Source organism: Podarcis cretensis, assembly GCF_951804945.1.
Source record: "Podarcis cretensis genome assembly, chromosome: 14".
Lineage (NCBI taxonomy): Eukaryota > Metazoa > Chordata > Lepidosauria > Squamata > Lacertidae > Podarcis > Podarcis cretensis.
This window is the reverse complement of record NC_137183.1, coordinates 9,168,699-9,190,194: the sequence shown is the minus strand read 5'-3', so window position 1 is coordinate 9,190,194 and position 21,496 is coordinate 9,168,699. Positions and strand designations below refer to the sequence as shown.

At 46.3% G+C, this 21,496-nt stretch overlaps 1 protein-coding gene across 1 annotated transcript in view; it reads left to right on the top strand.

The window, feature by feature from the left end:
* The first annotated feature begins 423 nt into the window (after window positions 1–423).
* Window positions 424–21,496, top strand: part of INSYN1 (inhibitory synaptic factor 1) — a 130,787-nt gene continuing 109,714 nt past the window's right edge. Inside the window, exons 1-2 of the mRNA XM_079953473.1 lie at window positions 424–1,601; window positions 2,277–3,234. Coding sequence (XP_079809599.1) covers window positions 3,073–3,234 — 162 coding nt within the window. The 5' untranslated portion in view covers window positions 424–1,601; window positions 2,277–3,072. The remainder of the gene's footprint in view (window positions 1,602–2,276; window positions 3,235–21,496) is intronic.

Here is a 21,496-nt window from a genome sequence, read left to right as displayed (position 1 = left end):
CATACAAAAATATCATGTGTCATAGCATGTTTTCTGATCCTCTTTGGACTTCCTCACATCTCCCGCTCCTGCGTTCCAAGTTTATAAAAATTAAACCAGCAATTTATCACCTTATCCCCACCTTAAAATCAATTTTTACAATATTATGTCATTTTAATCCACTTTAATTGTGCAAGTCTGCTCTTTTGACGTGTGTTTCTGTCCCTCCTGGAAGTCTGGAGACACCCGCAACCCCCCCCCCCACTCACCCCTCCCCAGTTGATCACTTTTGAAGATGGCCGTAGAAATAGTTAAAAGCCAGACAGACGGAAACGTTCTGCTTGCAGCCTGGATTTTTCCAGTACTCTGGCCCTTTAAATCCCCCTGTTCTGCCAAGGCTCCACCCCGTTTTCTGACACAGCACAAGCCAAGCATCTTTAAGCTGAGCAATAGCCGTCAAGCTGGCAGGCTGTGAGGATGCTGGGGAGACCAGGACAGTTCTTTACAGATTACTAGGGACATGGACATGGACCAGGCAGCTACGCACGCACATCCTTGCCGAGCAGCCAGCACAAGCACTCTCTGGGAGATCTGACTTGCAAGAGGAAAGAAGAAGCCAACCTCTCTCTCTCTCTCGCTCTCTCTCTCTCTCTGCCCACTTGCATGGCTCTCCCTTCAGATGAAGCACTGGGCATCATAAGTCGGACACTAGCATCCCACTGCTGTCAGTCAAGGCAGAACTGGAGAGCTCTGAAGCTTTAAGGAAGAAGAGTGTGCTTCTCTTCTCCCCCCATTCCTTTCTGCCACCGTCTTCCTAGCTTCAGGAAAGGACTCCTTCGCCAGGATGTGAGCAGCATCTGAGCTCAGCTACTTATGGGTCCAAAGGCAGCACAGAAGTGGTCTCCTGGATTGCACTGCCCTGCTGAATAGCTCCAAGGGTGGCCGGCCGGCCGGCTGCGGGCAAGAAGCTGACCTAGCAACATCCTATGCCCTAAAAACAGGGGATGAGGTGGGGGAAAGGACACTGACTTCCTCTTCCTCTTCTTCTTCTTCCTCCTCCTCCACCTCTTCCCCAAGACATCTTCAACTGGAGGAGCCATGTCACCTGTGGACTGGAGACCAGGGCCCTTGGACCGGTGGAGACATTCCCTTCTGCTATGCAGATGGAAAGCCTGCACAGACAGAGCTTCTGAACTGAACTGATTAATCTCCCCAGCTGGTTGGCTAGCTGGCCACGGGGAGGGAGCGGGGGCTTTTTCTCTCTATTCATGCGGGGAATGGGTACAGTTTCCTATTCTTCCTCCCCCCTCCTTCTCTCTCTCTCCTCCATACTTGAAGGAAACCAGAAGGGCAATAATCACAATGCATCCATGTGCAACTGAAGGGTTAATCTGAGAGACATGGAAGTGTGTGTGCATGTGTGTCGATATCCTGGATTTGATTTTCTTTTTTCAAAAAACTGGATATACCTCACCACTCATGTCCAGGCTCAGCCAGCTTTGGGGAAAGGGAAGAGGACCCAAGAATCTGCTTGTGACATCCAAAGCCATGGAAGGAAGAGAGAGGAGGGGTCCGCTTGGAGCAAGAGGGTTTGACAGGCTTCAGAAGCAGCCGCCTTGCTAGTAAGTTGGCTTTTTAAGTCATCCTAGTGGGTTAAAAAGCAGCTGTCCTTTTCCTTTCGCAGAGGATTTTTGAAAATATTATTTTTATGACCCAGTCGAGCCCATGCAGCCACTGCTGTCTCAGGGCCTAGAAGGAGATAGCCTTTAGGGGAGGAAATATTTTTTGGGGGTGGGAGGAATGCTAAAGTTTATATCTGATGGCCAGCAGAAAGAGGTGTGCAAGGAATGTGTGAAAATCAGTGTGCGTGCGCACACACATACACGGACTATTTATGTTTGAAGTCTTCTCTTGGTGTGTGTGTGGGGAGGAATGTGATACCAACATTTTGTGGTCTTGGGGGGCTCCTTGCCCAAATGACTGATCTGTCAGGACAAAGCTTGACCTGCTTGGAAGGTGGTGGAGTTTGTGGGGCAAGACAAAGGAGTGGTCCCAGAGCATGGGTGATCCGTCTCATGGGATCTCTGCTAATTAGATCACTACCTGGTGCTTCTCCATGATGAAAAGAGGGTGACGGTCTTCAGGGCTCCCAAGGATTCTGGAGGTTAGCACAGGAAAGCCCTGGTCCAAGCTGGTTATTAAGTGATTTAGAAGATTCCTGGCATTTTCCAGATAAGCATCCTGACTACGCTGATTTTTCCCCTCTCTCTGTCTCTCTCTTTTATCCCTCCATGCAGGAAGTGGTGTGGAATTCTTTGTGCTTCCAGCGTCTCACGGGTGCCCACTTTCTATGCTTAAAACCACGTTTGTCATTTTAAGGAGCTTCCTGAGATTTGTAGCAAAGAGACCTCCCAAGCTTGGCTGAGGCTGGAAGTCCTGCATAGCCCCTCTAAGCCCACCAGCAATAGAGATGGCAGCGGTGCCAAAGATCTCCTGTCCCATGGGGGACCCCTCTGCAGAAGAAGTGTGGGGAAACTGCTGAGGCCAAGCAGTAAGGTCCTGCCTCCAGGATCTCCAGAGGATTCTCCAAAGGGACAGTGGTGAACTAACTGGAAGTGATGCTTTCCTTGTTGGGACAGCAAACGTGGCACAAACTGGCGTGGTATATTGGCTTCTTTCTGCACTTTATCTAGACCCAGGCACTTCAGAGCTTGCAGAGTGGAGTGCAAATAATAAAGCCTTAACCCCTTGGGTTGGCTGTTCATGGCAATCCCATACGACCAGCCTTGCAGTCAGATGGTCATACCAGATCTTCTATACTCAACTGGGACAGATGGGGGCTTGTCCAATTCATTCTTTGTTTGATCGCCCCGCAACTGCCCTAGCTTTATTGCCCCGATCCTGCTAGGGTGGGGAGATCACAAAGGTGGCAGGAGGTGAGCGTGTGGCTGGGGCTTTCTGGGGTAGGGTGGGTGGGCGTTAAGATGTGGAGATCTCCCCAGCCAAGAGGGGCTCCGTGGAGGCACAGTCTGGCTGGGCAAAAGCAGGATGCACCACGCAGCTCTGCCCCAGCTTCCCGGCACCCTGTGAAGGATGAACTCCCGGGGCTTGCAGGATAGGCAGCCCACTGACAACGCTACCGACAGCAGTAACACCAGCGAGAGGGAGCGCATCAGGGGGCGCATGAAAATGGTGATCGGGCAGCTTGAAGGCATCCTGCAAGAACTCAAGGAGGTGGCCAAGGAGCTCCGTGAAGTAAGTGTGGTTGACAGATGCAAATGGGAGTGTGTGGAGTATATCTGGAGTCGTGGGGAGGAGAGGAAGGAAATGAACTGCAAGGGCCTGGTCAGGCTGCTGTAAACTAGTTGAACACAGACTAGGTGCGGAGCTAGAGAGAGAAAACATACGTGAATTTTCAGAAGGAGCAGAGAGTTAGTGTATAGATGAGCCTGCAGGAGAATTCCATGCCTAGCTCTGTTTTTCATCCCTGTTTTCCAAGCCCAGCTCAAATTCTCTGACATTATATTGGTGTGTCTCACTTTAAAGGTCCCAGTTGTTTCTGTGCATGTCTTTATGCTAGTGAACAGAATGCACCATAGATGGTGGTGGCAATTTCAAGGTTGTGTAAAGATTCTGCAGGTGCCTATTTTGCTCTCAGTCGTGCTGCAGCATGGGTTATGTAGTCTTTAAATGGTTGCCAAAAGGTAGGCTGCTGCTGTGTGTTTGCCCCCCCCCCCAACAAGCTGAGGCTGGTGCATTTCTCTCTGGGTTGAATTTGATGCCATGGGACATTGTGAGCTTACGGGAGATGCTGGAGCTCAAAAGTGCTAAAGTAATCGCAAGAATGCAACTGCTTTGTCAGCAGGCAGGCATTGTAAGAATGCATAATACTAATTGATTAAGTGAGTAAACAATACCTAGTAGAGCCTTTGGAAGTAGGACAAGTTGGGCCATAATAATTTTCAGAGTGGAATTTTCAGAGTTAGGGCAAAATTGCCGTAACAGCTGCAATTTATGACGTGTATGTGCCTTTGGTGATGATCCTCTTGTGGAATGAAACAGAGTAATAAGGTCATGCCACATTCTTAGAAATTGTTTTCTGTGCTGCCCAATGCACCCTTGGGCATTATGTACCCTGTTGTGTAACATAACGGTATCTCACTGGGCCTTTGTTATAGTTAACAGCTTGAGCCCAAATTGTAAGGAACAGCTGCGGTTATGTCTGAAAAAAGCACCTTCTGGAGACTCACTTCAGGCAGGAGATGGGGCAGCATAGCTACCCAGACAAAAGTGGCATTTAATGCAGGGTAGGGTACCTGCTGCTCTCCAGATGTGACTGGACTCTTGCTTCTCTCCGCCTCAGCCAGCATGGCCAAACAATGGGGACGATGCTAGATCCCTCCAAGGATAATGCTATATAGCTCAGAAACATCTGTAGGGCCCTAGTTCCCTGCCCCTGATTTGGCGGAAAGGAAGGATACAAAGGGCTCCTCCTTATGACCTGTTTACGGGGCTTACATGGAGGTTAGACTACGCCTGGTCTTGATGGAACATTTGTTCTGATTTGTTTGTGGTGAAGTTATAGCACAACGAGCATTCATCCTGATTTTGGATGGATTTTAGGGTTTTATTTGGAGGGAGGGTTATAGATCTTCCCATTAATACCACCCCACACTTTTCCAAACTGCAGCATGCCTACTTAAAAGGGAAAAGAAGAAGCTTCACTGCCGTAGGGTAACCAAAGTACTTTAATTGTACATTTCTGGTATGCTGTGGAATCCCTCCCACAAATTTAGCCGATAAATAAAAATTGCCAGCAGGACCAGTTTCAGGTTTGGGGGAACCTCTCAATCAATACTTGCTTGCTATAAATAAATAAATAAATAAATAAATAAATAAATAAATAAAAAAGTGCTTTCAGATCATTGATAAAAGGTACAACGGAGATGTTTTTAATGTGGGCCAACCTTGTCACCATTACGTTCTTTCCTCTCCCTCTGGGCCCAATTCACGTCAGTGCCAGTGATGGTTGTTGCACGTTGGAACTGATAAGGCAGGAGGCAGGGAGGCCAACAGTAGGTGGAGCCAGAGAGCCAATGAAGGGCAGAAAAGACTCGTTCTCATTTTGGCCCCACCCCAGTTCCTTCCTGCTGAGTTCCATAAGAGCAGCACTGAGACTAAGGAGGAAGAAGCAGCACCCCCTGGACTGGGTGTAAGAAATCAGGCAAGGAGGGCTGGCTAGATGCAGACTGCCACTGATGGGGCAGCACTCCCTTCACCCTAATAGATCAGCCTCCACTGGGGACTGGACTAGGATGTTACTATTCCTTCTTGCATCTCTCCAATGGAGCAGGTGAGAGGATGGTGACAGCAAAGGGGAATAGGAGCCAGAAGGCTCTATGAATGGACAGTGGGGCTCCTATCAAGATGTGGGCCTTAGAAGGTTCCCATACATGCTGGCCCCTAATGCCTGCCCCCTGGAAATCATTCAGCTGAATATGAAATAGCGTTTGCTCCCACGAATGGTTTGCTTGCTGACTGTCCATTGCAACAAGAAGGACTTAGAGTTTAATTTGGGTTTCAATTTGGGCTGACCACAGGTCAGGTTTGTAGAACTCAGACCCATTTACAGTCACATTGTAGAGGGTGTCTCTGAGGTTGTACAGAGTACCTTTCCCCTTCATCACTTTTGTAACCACATCCAATATCCACACAGCAAGACTGAAAGAAAAAAGTCTGGTTCGCAGTCAGTTCTGATCATTTTGTTTGAGAACATAACTTGAGATGGAGTTTTGCAAGGTGTTCATAGCCGAAGAGCTGGCCGCTTGGTGGCCTCTGGGACTGTATTTTGCCAATTGTGCCGAATCTGTCAGTTTTGGTTCTCTTGGTTTCTCAATTTTTTCCAAACTTCAGTTCTCTAGATTTGCAGCAGTTTACCTTTTGGTTTTAATCCTTGTGAAACTTCATCAGCATTTTTGTGTGAATTTCTGCTAATCTACACATTTTAATATGCAGTTTTGACTAAAGTAATTTGGCAACAATTTTCCTTCATCGCCAGCATTTTTGTATGACTATTCATTTTCACACACACTTTTCCCCAAAACATGCATCTTTGTAAACATTATTTGGTTGCATTGCAAAATTCTGATAAGTGCAAAATTCAAATGAGAGCTGTGTTTCAGTTCAGATTGCTTCGGGAACTGCAAATTTGATAGATTCAAATCTACATGCACAGTGAATCAAATTTCTCCTCCATCCTTACTTGAGAATATTATCTCCTCTATAGGTATCTAAAGGTTAGATCCATCATTCATCCTTTGCATTTTGTTATCTAAAAATCACTTTCTTCCGTGTAGGAGAAGCCATAAAAATGGTGTAATCACAGATGAGTCCAATACATACATATGTGATTTCCATGCATGATAAACTTCTTAAAGCTTTCCCCCCTTCTTCTTCCTGCATGGAAACTGCCTTGTACTAGATCAGATTATTTGTCCATTCAGCCTAGTATTATCTTCTCCAGTTTTCTGAGATCTCAGTCAGAAATTCCCCTTATTGCCTAATACCTGGCCCTTTTAACCCAAGATGAAGAGCCTGTGGACCTCCAGGTGTTGTAGGACTGCAACTTTCATCATGCCTGATGATGGGTCATGCTGGCTGGGGCAGGTAAGGGTTCAGAAACAGCAACATCTAGAGGGACCCACAGGCTTCCTGTTTTAACCAGCTGACCTGGGACTTGGTGCATGGAAAACATGTGCTTCCGTGGTGAACTACAGTCCCCGCACTCATGTGCTTCCTCTGCAGGGAAGATGTTGAAAGGAAAAGGACTCACAGTTTGGAGAGGATGGCTTTGAAAAATGTATTGAATCAAACACTTTGCAATGATTGCATCAAGTGGTATGATACCAAGCACATTATGGCCTTTCGTATTCCCTCTCCACTCCCAACTCCTTCCTTTCCCCATCATTTCACTGCATAGCTCTCCTTTACTGAATTGTGACCCAGTTCAATAGCATCCAGTTCTAGCATCTGCCTCCAGATCTGGCTATACTGTGTGATGCATTTCTTCCTTGGAAACATGATCTATACATACAATGTCCAATCACTGGAACCTGGATCCATTCATAATTAATTCATTAATTCTTCAATTCATTCATTAATTTAATTTATATACCACCCTACACACAGAGGTCTCAGGATGGTTCTCAGAACATGATCAACATAAAAACACCACAATATATATAATCAAAATAAAAACAACAACCCAATAACACCCCCCCCCAAAAAAAGTGTTGGATAATACTTCACCGCCAACCTCCCTCACGCCCAAAACATAAAGTTGAGACCTTGAAGTTCATTCTTGTAAATCTCTGTCTAGCGTCATATCAATCCGATTTTGGATTACTTCCTTCCAAAACAAAGTAATTACTCAGCATGGTGACATAATATTAGAGAAATTAGCCTCTGCCCTCCTACGTCTTCCAGAACTATTCTGCCAAGTTAACCATTTTTCTTCGAATCCGTTAGGAGCCTGATTTACTCATAAGGCCAGCTTCTGTTGGACAGCATTGACATATGACACAACAGTCCTAAATCAAGACCAGTGACTGCTCAGGACCTTTAGCTCAATACAAGAGCTGGCTGCTGGGACGATCAATATTCTCTCCACCACCACCACTCTTCGTACATGTGCCTTTTCTTTTGCAATGCCTACACACACACACACACACACACACACACACATGCAAGTTGCAAAGTCAAAACACCTTAAAGACCAACTAAGTTAGTTCTTGGTATGAGCTTTCGTGTGCATGCACTTAGTTGGTCTTTAAGGTGCTACTGGAAGGAATTTTTTTTGTTTTGACTATGGCAGACCAACACGGCTACCTATCTGTAAGTTGCAAAGTGTTATCATTCATCAAGAGTCAGCTGCCTTCTTAGGGTCTCTAGAAATTACAGTTCCAAGTGGGAACACGAACACCGAGGCCGCAGACAGTGCACAAGGTGGCTATTTCAGACATTGCAGCTGCTGTTTTGGATCTATCAATAACAATGTCTCCTAGGACCATTATGCTTAGTGCTAGTATAAAGGTAAAGGGACCCCTGAACATTAGGTCCAGTCGCGGACGACTCTGGGGTTGTGGTGCTCATCTCGCTTTATTGGCCAAGGGAGCCGGTGTACAGCTTCCGGGTCATGTGGCCAGCATGACCAAGCCACTTCTGGCGAACCAGAGCAGCGCACAGAAACACCGTTTACCTTCCCACCAGAGCGGTACCTATTTATCTACTTGTACTTTGACATGCTTTCAAACTGCTAGGTTGGCAGGAGCAGGGACCGAGCAACGGGAGCTCACCCCGTCGCGTGGATTCAAACTGCCGACCTTCTGATCGGCAAGCCCTAGGCTCTGTGGTTTAACCCACAGCGCCACCCACATCCCTTATAGTCCTAGTATACCTTCAGCTAAAAGAATCCTTGCCCTCTTGGCATTTAAGGCTGCAAGGCTGACCCCACCTGCCTGGAAGTAAACCACCCTGATTTCAGTATAGCCTCTGAGTTGCCATGATTAGGATTGCATTTGAACCAGGGGGAGAGAGGTATTTTGTGAAGGCACCTTCCTCTTCCTCTGTGTCCAGTCTGCACAGCCGCCCGGCTGCTGCCTTATCTCCTTGCCCTTATTGTTATATTGTTTAGAGAGGGCAGGTGAACAGGCAGTGACAGCAAGGTGGAGCAGGAAGCTCCAGGGAGTGGCTGGTGAGCCCACAGCGAAGGTTAGGGCATTTGTAGGTGCTGTGGTCTAAAACACTGAGCCTGTGGCTTGCCGATCAGAAGGTCAGAGGTTCAAATCCCTGCAACGGGGTGAGCTCCTGTTGCTCGGTCCCTGCTCCTGCCCACCTAGCAGTTTGAAAGCATGTCAAAGTACAAGTAGATAAATAGGTACCGCTCCGGCGAGAAGGTAAACAGCGTTTACGTGTGCTGCTCTGGTTCGCCAGAAGTGGCTTGGTCATGCTGGCCACATAACCCAGAAGCTGTACGCCGGCTCCCTTGGCCAATAAAGCAAGATAATAATAGTAATAATAATTTATTATTTATACCCCACCCATCTGGCTGAGCTTCCCCAGCCACTCTGGGCAGCTTCCAATCAAGTGTTAAAAAAAATACAGCATTAAATATTATAAACTTCCCTAAACAGGGCTGCCTTCAGATGTCTTTTAAAGAGCTGCTTATTTCCTTCACATCTGAAGGGAGGGCGTTCCACAGGGCGGGTGCCACTACCGAGAAGGCCCTCTGTCTGGTTCCCTGTAACCTCACTTCTCGCAATGAGGGATTCGCCAGAAGGCACTCGGCGCTGGATCTCAGTGTCTGGGCTGAACGATGGGGGTGGAGACGCTGAGACGAGGGGGGTGGAGATGAGCGCTGCAACCCCAAAGTCGTCTGTGACTAGACCAAACGGTCAGGGGTCCCTTTAGGTGCCCAAAAATACCTAAATGAAACCTGGAAGGAGAAGGCAGGTTCTATATGAGCAGCTCTCTATTTTCAGTTGTGAAATGTTGGCGGGCATGGCAATGGTGCTAATGGGAAAATACCTTAACAAAATCAACTTGTCATCCCTTCTGGGGCTCCAAAGTTGAATTTGGCCTGGCAAAAGACTTGCAACCTCTTGAGGCAGCCCAGGAAATGCCACTCAGGGCCTCCTTTGTGCTTGAGATTTTTGCTGCCACTGCAGGAACAGCCACAGCAGCAACAGCGATGGCTCTATAGGCTCTTGCCCTACAATGCCTCACTTTGAAGAAGAGCTGTATATCCATAAGGTCCTTTCTCAGACTGAGACACAGCAGCAACTGGGGAGAAATAGCCTCTGAGAACCCCGTAAGAGCACCACCAACCGCATGGCTGCAGCAGGGGCATATAATGTCTAAAGCTGAAACAGCTCTGTGCTCAGAAGATGGGAGGGAGACATGGATGGGCACCAGGCACCAGGTTGTGAGTGGGGCACCGATCCTCTGTTCCTTCTGGTCCAAGTTGCAGGTTGTCTAATGTCTTATCTTGATGTGAAGGCATTAGGTAAATTCCTACTGATTTTTATAAGACAGGGATGGATGGGATTTGGGCAGAGTTCGAACTGAGGTGGTCACTTTATTTCTGAGTTATATCAATTCAGGCAGCAAGTGGAGGGCTCCTTCATAAAAAGAAAAAGAAAAAAGAAAATAGCTGGTCCCTGCACATAGAAAGCTAGCATGCAGAGAAAGGGGTTCTAATCCAGTCTTCTCCCTGACATGCTGGTTTTCTGGGTGCAGGGAGCTATGTCTGGAAATATAGTTAATTGTGTGAACCTTCCTCCTTTCGCACACTCACACAGGGCTTGCCCAGACTTCCACTTGTACTGTGCCTTCTAAGCACAGATCTAAGACGTTTTTCATTTGCCGCTCCACTTTCCCCTGGAAAACCCACTGTTTCCCTCTGAATCAGAACAGACGCCAACCCATAGAAAACCCAAGTGATGTTTGTTACAATTCAGTGCTAAACAGTGGGTTTTCCTGGGGAAAGTGTCAGGGCAAAAGAAAAGCTTCTCAGACTCTAAGAAGCAAAGGATGAGTGGAAGGGTGGACAAGCCCGCTCCCCTGCAGTTTGAAGTGGAACAGTCCAGACACTTGTTTAAAGTCACCGTGAGAACCAGGTCTCTGGTGACAGGGATGAATGAAGGTGGATAAATGCAATTCAGATTATCTATTCATATTCCGGTTCTAATACACACCATCCCAACAGTTCAAAACGGCATGGGGTTTAAGAGGGCAGGATACTAGTGCTGTCATTAAAACTCTTCCAGCAGTTGTAATGAACACCAAGACATCTGGGAATGAGGTTTGAGGGTATATCTTTTGTCTCCTTATAATATACACAGGGACGCAGGTGGCGCTGTGGGTTAAAGCCTCAGCGCCTAGGGCTTGCCGATCGAAAGGTCGGCGGTTCGAATCCCCGCGGCGGGGTGCGCTCCCGCTGCTCGGTCCCAGCGCCTGCCAACCTAGCAGTTCGAAAGCACCTCCGGGTGCAAGTAGATAAATAGGGACCGCTTACCAGCGGGAAGGTAAATGGCGTTTCCGTGTGCGGCTCTGGCTCGCCAGAGCAGCGATGTCACGCTGGCCACGTGACCCGGAAGTGTCTCCGGACAGCGCTGGCCCCTGGCCTCTTAAGTGCGATGGGCGCACAACCCCAGAGTCTGTCAAGACTGGCCCGTACGGGCAGGGGTACCTTTACCTTTACCTTTAATATACACAGGTTGAGAAAATTTAGGCTCGGCTAGGGGTAGCAAGCGGAACTTATCATAAAAGCCTTTGCATCTGTTGTTGCATGCTTGAGTGAGGAAGCTTTCAAGCATTTGATTAGACATGCTCATGACCTCCACAGATTGGGAAAATAGGAAGCTACTTCATACAGTACCAAGTCAGATTATTGGCCCATCTAGATAACTCGTACGGATACGGGTGGCGCTGTGGGTTAAACCACAGAGCCTAGGACTTGCCGATCAGAAGGTCGGCGGTTCGAATCCCCCCAACAGGGTGAGCTCCCATTGATTGGTCCCAGTTCCTGCCAACCTAGCAGTTCGAAATCACGTCAAAGTTCAAGTAGATAAATAGGTACCACTCTGGCGGGAAGGTAAACAGCGTTTCTGTGCGCTGCTCTGGTTCACCAGAAGCGGCTTAGTCATGCTGGCCACATGACCCAGAAGCTGTACGCCAGCTCCCTCAGCCAATAAAGCGAGATGAGCGCTGCAACCCCAGAGTCGGCCACGACTGGACCTAACGGTCAGCAGTCCCTTTACCCTTTACCTAGATAACTCATAGGGACGCGGGTGGCGCTGTGGGTAAAAGCCTCAGCGCCTAGGGCTTGCCGATCAAAAGGTCAGCAGTTCGAATCCCCGCGGCGGGGTGCACTCCCGCTGCTCGGTCCCAGCGCCTGCCAACCTAGCAGTTCGAAAGCACCCCCGGGTGCAAGTAGATAAATAGGGACCGCTTACTGGCGGGAAGGTAAACGGCGTTTCCGTGTGCGGCTCTGGCTCGCCAGAGCAGCGATGTCACGCTGGCCACGTGACCCGGAAGTGTCTCCGGACAGCGCTGGCCCTCGGCCTCTTGAGTGAGATGGGCGCACAACCCCAGAGTCTGTCAAGACTGGCCCATACGGGCAGGGGTACCTTTACCTTTACCTTTTAGATAACTCATACCACCCAACTTTTTCATTTCAAAAACTGGGACTCATGTTTTCTGGGACGCACTCCTGGCAAAGTCACATAACCCGTGCCAGGATCTCACCCTGAAAAAGCACTTTTTGGGGCATGATCTCGCACAGCACCCCAAAGTGCTTTTGGGGGGCAAGAGCTTGCGAGATTGTAGCATCCAGAATGGCCACTGTGTTCTTCTGTGAAAACAACAGGATGTCCTATTTTCCCGGGACACTTTGTAAGTAAAGCTAACTATGTTGATTGGCAAGGACTCTCCAGGGTTTCAAAGATGAGTGTTTGCCAGCTGTATCTTGGAGATACAGGGGGTTGGCATGGGACTTTCTGCATGCAAATTTTATGCCATCGAGCTATCAACCTCCCCACAAACCCCTATTTTTCACCAAGGCTCAGAGCATCGCAGGGCTTGCAGACTAATCACAGAAGCCTTAAAATAAAAAAAAATTAAAACCCTATTGCAGGTGTTTCCTTTGTGATGTGATTAGCATCCAGGTCTTGGACGAAGCAAAAGGTAAGGTCTGAAAGTGATTTGATGCAGTGCAACCAACATTTGGAGTCCAAGAACGCTGAGAAAAACTCTAAAAATACTCGTAATTGGCATGCCATTTCCCAATCGAACTGAAGGAAGCTTTGCTTGTCGCTTCGGGAAAGACACTGTCCATGTGTGTGTCAAAACTCAAGAGAAGAGATGCAGCCCTCTATATTTACCACTCATATCTCTGTCAGCAAAATGAAGTGTGCCTACTTCCCTCGTTGCTCCCAGAAGCCAGATTTGTGGCAGGTTTGCCTGATGTGAAATAAGCTCAGTTCAGTAGCCTGGATTTATCCCAGGCGATGGTGCCTCAATTGCCAGGTTGTTTGAAGTGTAATAAACTCCAGATGGACTTTCTGCAGCAATAGGTAAGAGCAAGGGAAGGAGCTGTCTGTCCTAAGGGATTAGCTGGCTGCCGACAAACCCTTCAACTCTGAGATCGGGAGGGTCTGGGCCTTGGAAGGATTGGGGAGGCTGCTGACCATTGTGTCTGATGAGGCAAGTAGGCAGCCAAGCGATGGCAGACCCAAGGCGGGCACTGGAGACAAGGCCATATTGGGATTTCAAAAACAAAAACGAAGCAAAACCCAAATACAGCGCTGGTACTGTGCATCCAAGTGCATTGTCGCAAGCACACACAGTTAAATAAGTGCTTGGTTAGCCTGGATAGCTCAGGTGGTTACAGCAGGAGTCAGCAAACTTTTTAAGCCGTGGGCCGGACTATATTTTGAAGAAAAAAATGAACAAATTCCTATGCCCCAGAAATAACCCAGAGATGCATTTTAAATAAAAGGACACATTCTACTCATGCTGATTCCCAGACCATCCAAGGGCCAGACTGAGAAGGCGATTGGGCTGAATCTGGCCCACAGGCCTTAGGTTGCCTACCCCTGGGTTAGAGAGTGGTGCCAATCATGCCAAAGCTGCAGGTTCAATCCCCGTATTGGACATTACAGGGGGTTGGACTAGATCAGGGGTCAGCAACCTAAGGCCCATGGGCCGGTAGTGGCCCATGAGGCTTGTCTAACCGGCCCATGGTGACCCCTGGCATCCCCCCCCCCGCCACCTGCTCTTACCGGCATGGCGCGGGGGCCAACTTCCGGGTTGATGGTGCTTTTGCACATGTGCATAGGCGCTCCTCCAACCTGAATGTGTGCCAGAAATAGCATGTGTGCACGAGTAATATAATAATAATAATAATAATAATAATAATAATAATAATAATATATTTATTGTCATTGCCCCCTCTCGGGGACAACGAAATTACTTGAGTATGGGACGGAGAAGTGCCCGTGCGCATACGCACACGCTATTTTTGGCGCACTTCCGGGTTGGAGGAGCGCCAGAAATAGAGTGTGCTCACGCGCACTCCTCCAACCCAGAAGAGCGCGCGTGCGCTCACACTCCGGCCCATCCTCCGACAGGTGGAGCGTCATTCGGCCCATCCTTTGATAAGGTTGCCGACCTCTGGACTAGATGATCATCAGGGTCCCTTCCATCTCTATAATTCTAGGCTAGGGATACTTCACATGTGATGGGCTTCTCTGCTGCATTTCTTGTGGTGAATCTTTTTTTCCCTATTTTTTTATAAAATATTTATTAAAGTTTTACAGAAAGACACATACATACATACAACAAAGAAAAAGAAAACAAACATATCCAAAAATGCAGAGAAAATACACACACACACACAAAAAAAAGGATAATAAAAAACATAAAAAAGAAAAAATCCCATTTTTAGGTTTATACTTATTTAACCCTCTTTCTTGACTTCCTCACACCTCCCTTTTTGTGTTCCCCTTTGCCCAATCAAATTCAGCAAATCCTTACCCTCTTTCAAATGTCATTGTTAATTATATAATTCAACCTATTATGTCTCCGATCTTTCTTCTCCTTTTGATTCGTTCTTACCTATTCCTTATAACTTAATCACTTATACCATATTTTTTAAATTTGACATAATATAACTCTAGTCTTTCACCCTTTTTTTTGTCCATTTTTGCATACTCTTTCTAACTTTGTCACTAATGCCATATTATTTTTATATCTTGTGGTGAATCTTAATGTCCGAAATAGAAATGGCAGTGCTACACAGATGAAGATAAGGGCACTCTTGGGAAGAAATCTCTTTCCCCCACACACTTTCCAGGTCAGCTCTACCATTAGACTCAATGAGGCAGCTGCCAGGCTTTCAGCGTCAGATGCTGGAAGGCAGGGAACGGCCGTGAGGTATTAGAGGACAGAGCTCTGTGGGTCACATGGCCTCCTCTGGGACTCCTAAGCTAGCCTGATGCCCTCAAGTTCAGTAGAGGACACATTACCATTGTAGAAGGTGGATCCAGCTGCCTGTCCAAGCAGGGAGAGGGAGGGGCTGTCTTGCTGTTCATTCAAGGCAGCAAAATCTCAAAATATCACCGTCACCCCATTGCATGTTGCCATACCCTCCAAATGTCCTTATTTTCCAGGGACAGTCCTGGACTTACAAAAGCCACCCCAGCTTCTGATTTGATCCCAGAATGTTCCCATTGTCAAGGAAATTAACAACTATCTGACTTTTAGAAGAAATCTGAAGGCAGCCCTGTTTAGGGAATTTTTTAATGTTTGATGTTTTATCATGGTTTTAATATTCTGTTGGGAGCCAGCCAGAGTGGCTGGGGAAACCTGGCCAGATGGGCGGGGTATAAATAATAAGTTGTTGTTGTTGTTACGAAGACAACGACTATTACTAGCCAGCATGGTGTAGTAAGTTAAGAGCGGTAGACTCGTAATCTGGTGAACCGGGTTCGCGTCTCGGCTCCTCCACATGCTGCTGCTGGGTGACCTTGGGCCAGTCACACTTCTCTGAAGTCTCTCAGCCCCACTCACCTCACAGAGTGTTTGTTGTGGGGGAGAAAGGGAAAAGGAGATTTTTAGCCACTTTGAGACTCCTTAGGGTAGTGATAAAGTGGGATATCAAATCCAAACTCCTCCTCTTCTTCCTCTTCCTCTTCTTCTTCTTCCTCTTCTTCCTCTTCTTCTTACTATTTCCCCGCCAGTATGGCTGCCGAATTCAGGGAGGAGAGGAACTGGTGCTTGTCCCGAGCAATGATGACGGGGGCAGTTGGGGATGCGAAGAAGCATCCCATTGCCTCTCCATGGCCACTGCTGGCGGCCTCCTCTCTTGGGCAGCTTGTAGCAGCTGCTGGAGAGGAGGCAAGGAAGAGGAGGACAGATGCTGCTGCCACTGAGGCCCCGCTCCATGCGGTGCGCTGATTCTGAGGGGCAGGCAGAGGGCAGGAACACCCTGGGCAGGAAGAAAGGGGGAGTGGAGCGGAGCACAAGGAGTCTTGATTTTTTTTTTAATTTGAAAAAAATGCTTTGTGTGTCTGTATCTAATATTGCCCCTTTAAAAAAAAAAAAACAGAATTATTAGAACCCAGGGTTAAGGTATTGTCGAGAATGTATAACTTGCTGCTGAAATGGAATACTGAGGATGAAACGGTTAAATCTGCTATGATAAAATGGGCACAAGATATTGGTCATAACATTATGTTTGCTGACTGGGAACGGTTGTGGACCACCGGTTTGAAATTTACGGCATGTAATGCCTTAAGAGAGAATATTATGAAAATGATGTATAGGTGGTACATGACCCCAGTCAAGCTTGCAAAAATCTATCATTTGCCCGATAATAAATGTTGGAAGTGTAAAGAGGTTGAAGGTACATTTTTTCACCTTTGGTGGACGTGCCCAAGGATTAAGGCTTTCTGGGAGATGATTTATAATGAAATGAAAAAGATATTTAAATACACTTTCTTAAAGAAACCAGAGGCCTTTCTCCTGGGCATGGTCGGCCAATTGGTGCTAAAGAAGGATAGAACCTTTTTTATGTATGCTACAGCAGCAGCAAGAATACTCATCGCAAAACACTGGAAGACACAGGATCTACCCACCTTGGAAGAATGGCAGATACAAGTAATAGACTATATGGAACTGGCAGAAATGACCGGCAGAATCCGAGATCAAGGAGAAGAGTTGGTGGAAGAAGACTGGAAGAAGTTCAAAGTTTATCTACAAAATCATTGTAAAATTTATGAGTGCTAAGGGCAGTGTAAATGAAATGATGGGGATCCAGTGATTAGGATAAGGAAGTGTACAAAGGGAAAGATAAAGGATAAAACGAATTTGAATGAGCTTGCTGAAAAAAACTTTTAAAGTGGAATACAAGAAGGGAAGGCGGGAGGAAGCAAGGAAAATAAGGTTTTGAAGACCATTAGAATGAACCAGAGTTGTCTTTTAATGCTTCTTTTACTATTATGTTGAATTTTCTGTATGTTTTTTTTTTGTTTGTTTTTATGTTTTTTTGATATCGTTTGTATTTCTGATGTCTGTTGTCTGTTGTTTTGAAGTTTGTCATATTTTGTGAAACTTAATAAATATCATTAAAAAAAAAAAAAAAGTTGTGTGTTTTCTTTTCTTTTTGTAAATCTACCAAAGAATGACATACAATAAAATCAGGATTAAGGGCTTTTCTCAGGACGGCGGAGCATGTTTGTGCGCTGTGTCCTGTTGGTGACACTCATCTTTCTTGTGATAGAAAATGCTCTATGGGAGGGACACCCAAAAATGGGGGTGCAAGGAGTGGGGAGAAATGTCACTATGTTAGTATGAGTCACTATGTCACTAAGAGAAATGTCACTATTTTAGTCTGAGAAATACTGGGGGGCATGTGTTACTGAAATCCTTTCTCTGCCAGCTGTATGTTAAAGTGATATTTAAGGTTTAGGGTTGTTGTGGCAGTGGGGGGAATAAACATTTTAATTGAGATTTCTATGACAATAATGTATCCGGTTATAGAGTGGCTGGTCGTAGTACAGTCGTACTTTGGTTTTTGAACAGCTTAGTTCTCAAATGTTTTGGCTCCTGAACGCCGCAAACCCTGACTGTTCCGGTTTGCGAACTATTTTTGGAAGCCGAACATCTGATGGGGCTTTCGTGGCTTCCTGCAGCCAATCAGAAGCGACACTTTGGTTTCTGAATGTTGTTGTTGTTGTTGTTGTTGTTGTTGTTGTTGTTGTTGTTGTTGTTGTTATCATTATTATTATCATTATTAATTCTTTCTACCCTACCCACCTGGCTGGTTTTCCCCGGCCACTCTGGGCAGCTTTCACCAGAACATTAAAAACAGAATAAAACTTCTAACATTAAAAACTTCCCTAAACAGGGCTGCCTTCAGATATCTTCTAAAAGTCAGATAGTTGCTTATTGCCTTGACATCTGCTGGGAGGGCGTTCCACAGGGTGGGCGCCACTACCAAGAAGGCCCTCTGCCTGGTTTCCTGTAACCTCACTTCTCGCAGTGAGGGAACTGCCAGAAGGCCCTTGGCGCTGGACCTCAGTGTCCAGGCTGAATGTTGGGGGTGAGGACGCTCTTTCAGGTATACTGGACCGAGGCTGTTTAGGGCTTTAAAGGTCAGTACCAACACCTTGAATTGTGCTCAGAAATGTACTGATAGCCAATGTAGGTCTTTTGGGATGGGTGTAATATGGTCTCAGCAGCCACTCCCAGTCACCACTCTGGCAGCTGCATTCTGGATTAGTTGCAGATGTTTTGGAAGTCCAACCGTCTTCCGGAATGGATTCTGTTCGACTTCCAAGGTATGACTGTATATTAAGCAATGTTTCCTTTCCGAGCCTGGCATGCATCTTCTAAGAAGAGCAATTGCACCTCCTCTTTCCTGCAGGAGGAAAGAGAATGTCTTTTATGGCACCTGATGGTGCTTTCAGAGATCCAGACAAGCATTTTCTAAAAGAGGCATCTCTCCTCCTCTCTCCAACAGGAGGAGGGAAGAAAATGCCTCTTGCAGTGTCCACTATTATTTAGGCATGAATCTTCTAAAAACAAAGTATGTTAAAACACACAGAGACACACACAATAATGTTATCCCATGAGTAGTGCAAATGTTATGAATTAGTTAAAATTCGTATGATTAACTGTTTAATAACTGACAACCCTCAAATGAATCAAGGATGTTCTCTGCTGGCAGTTCTACATGTAGCTTTTTCTAGTTTGGACTGAAAATACACTTAAAACGTTGGGATTTGTCCTTTATTGCCATTTGTCTCACAGGCACTTAGCTGGATTATCCTTAAAGGCTGATGGGATCAACTGGAGGCCATTTAAGGCTTCGTCTCTTAAGGCCTGCTTCTTGGCAAGGTCAGAGACATCCAAAGTTGTTTCAGAAGTTGCTAATTCTGGGTGTAAACAGATGTGTCTTTAAAACAGGACTTGCCACACTTCTCCTCTGCCTTCACAATTCGTTCTGTGGATGGTAGCAGAAAATTAAGTGCCAATTTCATTCATTTGCCTTGAGCCTCTTGGACTTGCTGATCAGAAGGTCAGTGGTTCGAATCCCCGCAACGGGGTGAGCTCGCATTGTTCGGTCCCAGCTCCTGCCCACCTAGCAGTTTAAAAACACCTCAAAGTGCAAATAGATAAATAGGTACCGCTCCGGCGGGAAGGTAAACGGCATTTCCATGCGCTGCTCTGGTTTCACCAGAAGTGGCTTAGTCATGCTGGCCACATGACCCGGAAGCTGTCTGCACACAAACACCAGCTCCCTCGGCCTGTAAAGCGAGATGAGCGCCGCAACCCCAGAGTCGTCCGCGACTAGACCTAACGGTCAGGGGTACCTTTACCTTTACTAGCCTTCATGTTGTCTGACTTTTTTATTTTTGAAAGCACAGTATGAATGCCTATTCATTTAAACCGTATCTGTCACATTATTTTTACTGTTGCCTTTTTATTTTATTACTAAAAGGAACACTCCTTTTTAAAAGCTACAAAACCATTTTCAGGATGGAGGGGAAATGGTGCACTGGTGCATAATCAACTAACCGTATTTTTCGCTCTATAAGACGCACCAGACCACAAGACGCACCTAATTTTTGGAGGAGGAAGCCAGAACAACAAGAGGGATCGCTGCACAGTGAAATCAGCAATCCCTCTTGCTGTTCTGGCTTCTGTGATAGCTGTGCAGCCTGCATTCACTCCATAAGACGCACACACATTTCCCCTTACTTTTTAGGAGGGAAAAAGTGAGTGTTATAGAGCAAAAAATACGGTATATTCTGCTGAGAAGTAGCAAACCAGTTTCCCTTGAGCTTGATCACGTACGGGGAATTGCATAACTGTATACAACATAGTGAGTGCAGATCTAAAGTGGTTCAAAGGACAATCACATGGGACTGTGAGTTGTACTGTGTTCATTAGGACTCACCACTTAATATGAGTGAGCCTCAGAGACTCAAACAAGGTACATCTGTATTTGATCTCTGGTTGCTATACTGAACTAGTCACATTTGTGTACCAGAGCAATAAATCTCGTGGTTGTGTATGTATATTTTTGCATAGTCCTTGATTGCCTAGCGGTTGGAGCACCCCAACTATACTAAATTGTGTTGTGATGGTGAACACTGATCGGCTTAACTAATGTGATATCATGGAATGTTGCTCCAGAGCATTCCAATCAGCAAGGGAACAAATTTAGACAGAATGTTTGCATACCAGCTTTTGCAAAGGAAGTGCAAGTTGTCAGTTTGGGTAGGATTAAAACCACACCAAGTTCTTAAGGATGGGAGTAACTGTGTGTGCCAACTTGAGAACAGGAAAGAGGATAAAGGAAGTAGTGAAATGAAGGGTCAGGGAGCTCAGAAACAAACAAAAAGTTAGGTGTACAGCTAGCCTGTAGCCTTCAATTCTGATCAGCCCCAGACAGAGGTCCCCAGCACTTGCCCCCTGAGCCTGTTACCACACTTTGCCCAGCCTGACCTCCAGGTGAGTCAGTATAGGATCACAGTATGAGAAACTGGCCAGTTAGGCTTTCCCTTTCAAAGAGGGAGTCAAGTGTCTATTGTGAACATTCTTTACTTTAGCATTTTATTAGCTTCTTGGCTATATATCAGAGACTGAAGCCCTTGAAAGCTTGTTATTATATCAGGATGACTAATTATATTCAATGAACTTTGCATCTGATAGACTGGGCAGAATGAAAATTCACATGGGAGCAAAGATAATAGAACCTATGCTGTGTATGTTTACGTATCTTATCACGCAATGATTTCTGCAGTGCCTGATCTGTTGATCTAGTTAGCATTTATTGGATGGGACCAAGGCTTGAGGCCTTTTTCAGAGCTGATATTTAAATCAGCCTTTGCAATGTACATGGAATGTAAAGATGAAAAGACAGTCCTTGTCTAGGATTGAAAATATTTGCCTGCCCGGCTTTCACAATACTCCTAGGTCATGTGTCTCAGAGTGAAGGGCAGGTGGACTACTGAGCATCCCCGTGAAAAGTTTCAGAGATTTCCCAGCCTGGGAAGAGCAATTCCTTAAAACTCCTTGTGGAATGATTGGTCATGTTCCAGAATTACTAATTATCCCATTCTGCTGAGGCTCGAGGTTAACTGGGGCATTGGAATAAAAAATCAGAGCCTCTTCAGTCAGGTCAAAACTGGTCAAGAAACCTGGACAACTCCCAGCGGGTCCTGTTAGGTAAGCAATGCGAGATGATGTCTCAGCTGAGGTCCAGAATTATCTCAAGTCTTCACCCTTACGCACAGTGGCAGTCCTCACACTCACCCCAAAGAGTCATATGTGATCCTTAAAGTAGCCAATTCTGCATGGCTGTGGAGCTGGAGAGTCTGCATGGCTGTCCCATCATCTGAGGACACATCCTTGGGCCATTATTGTGTAGAAAGGGATGCTGGGAGCT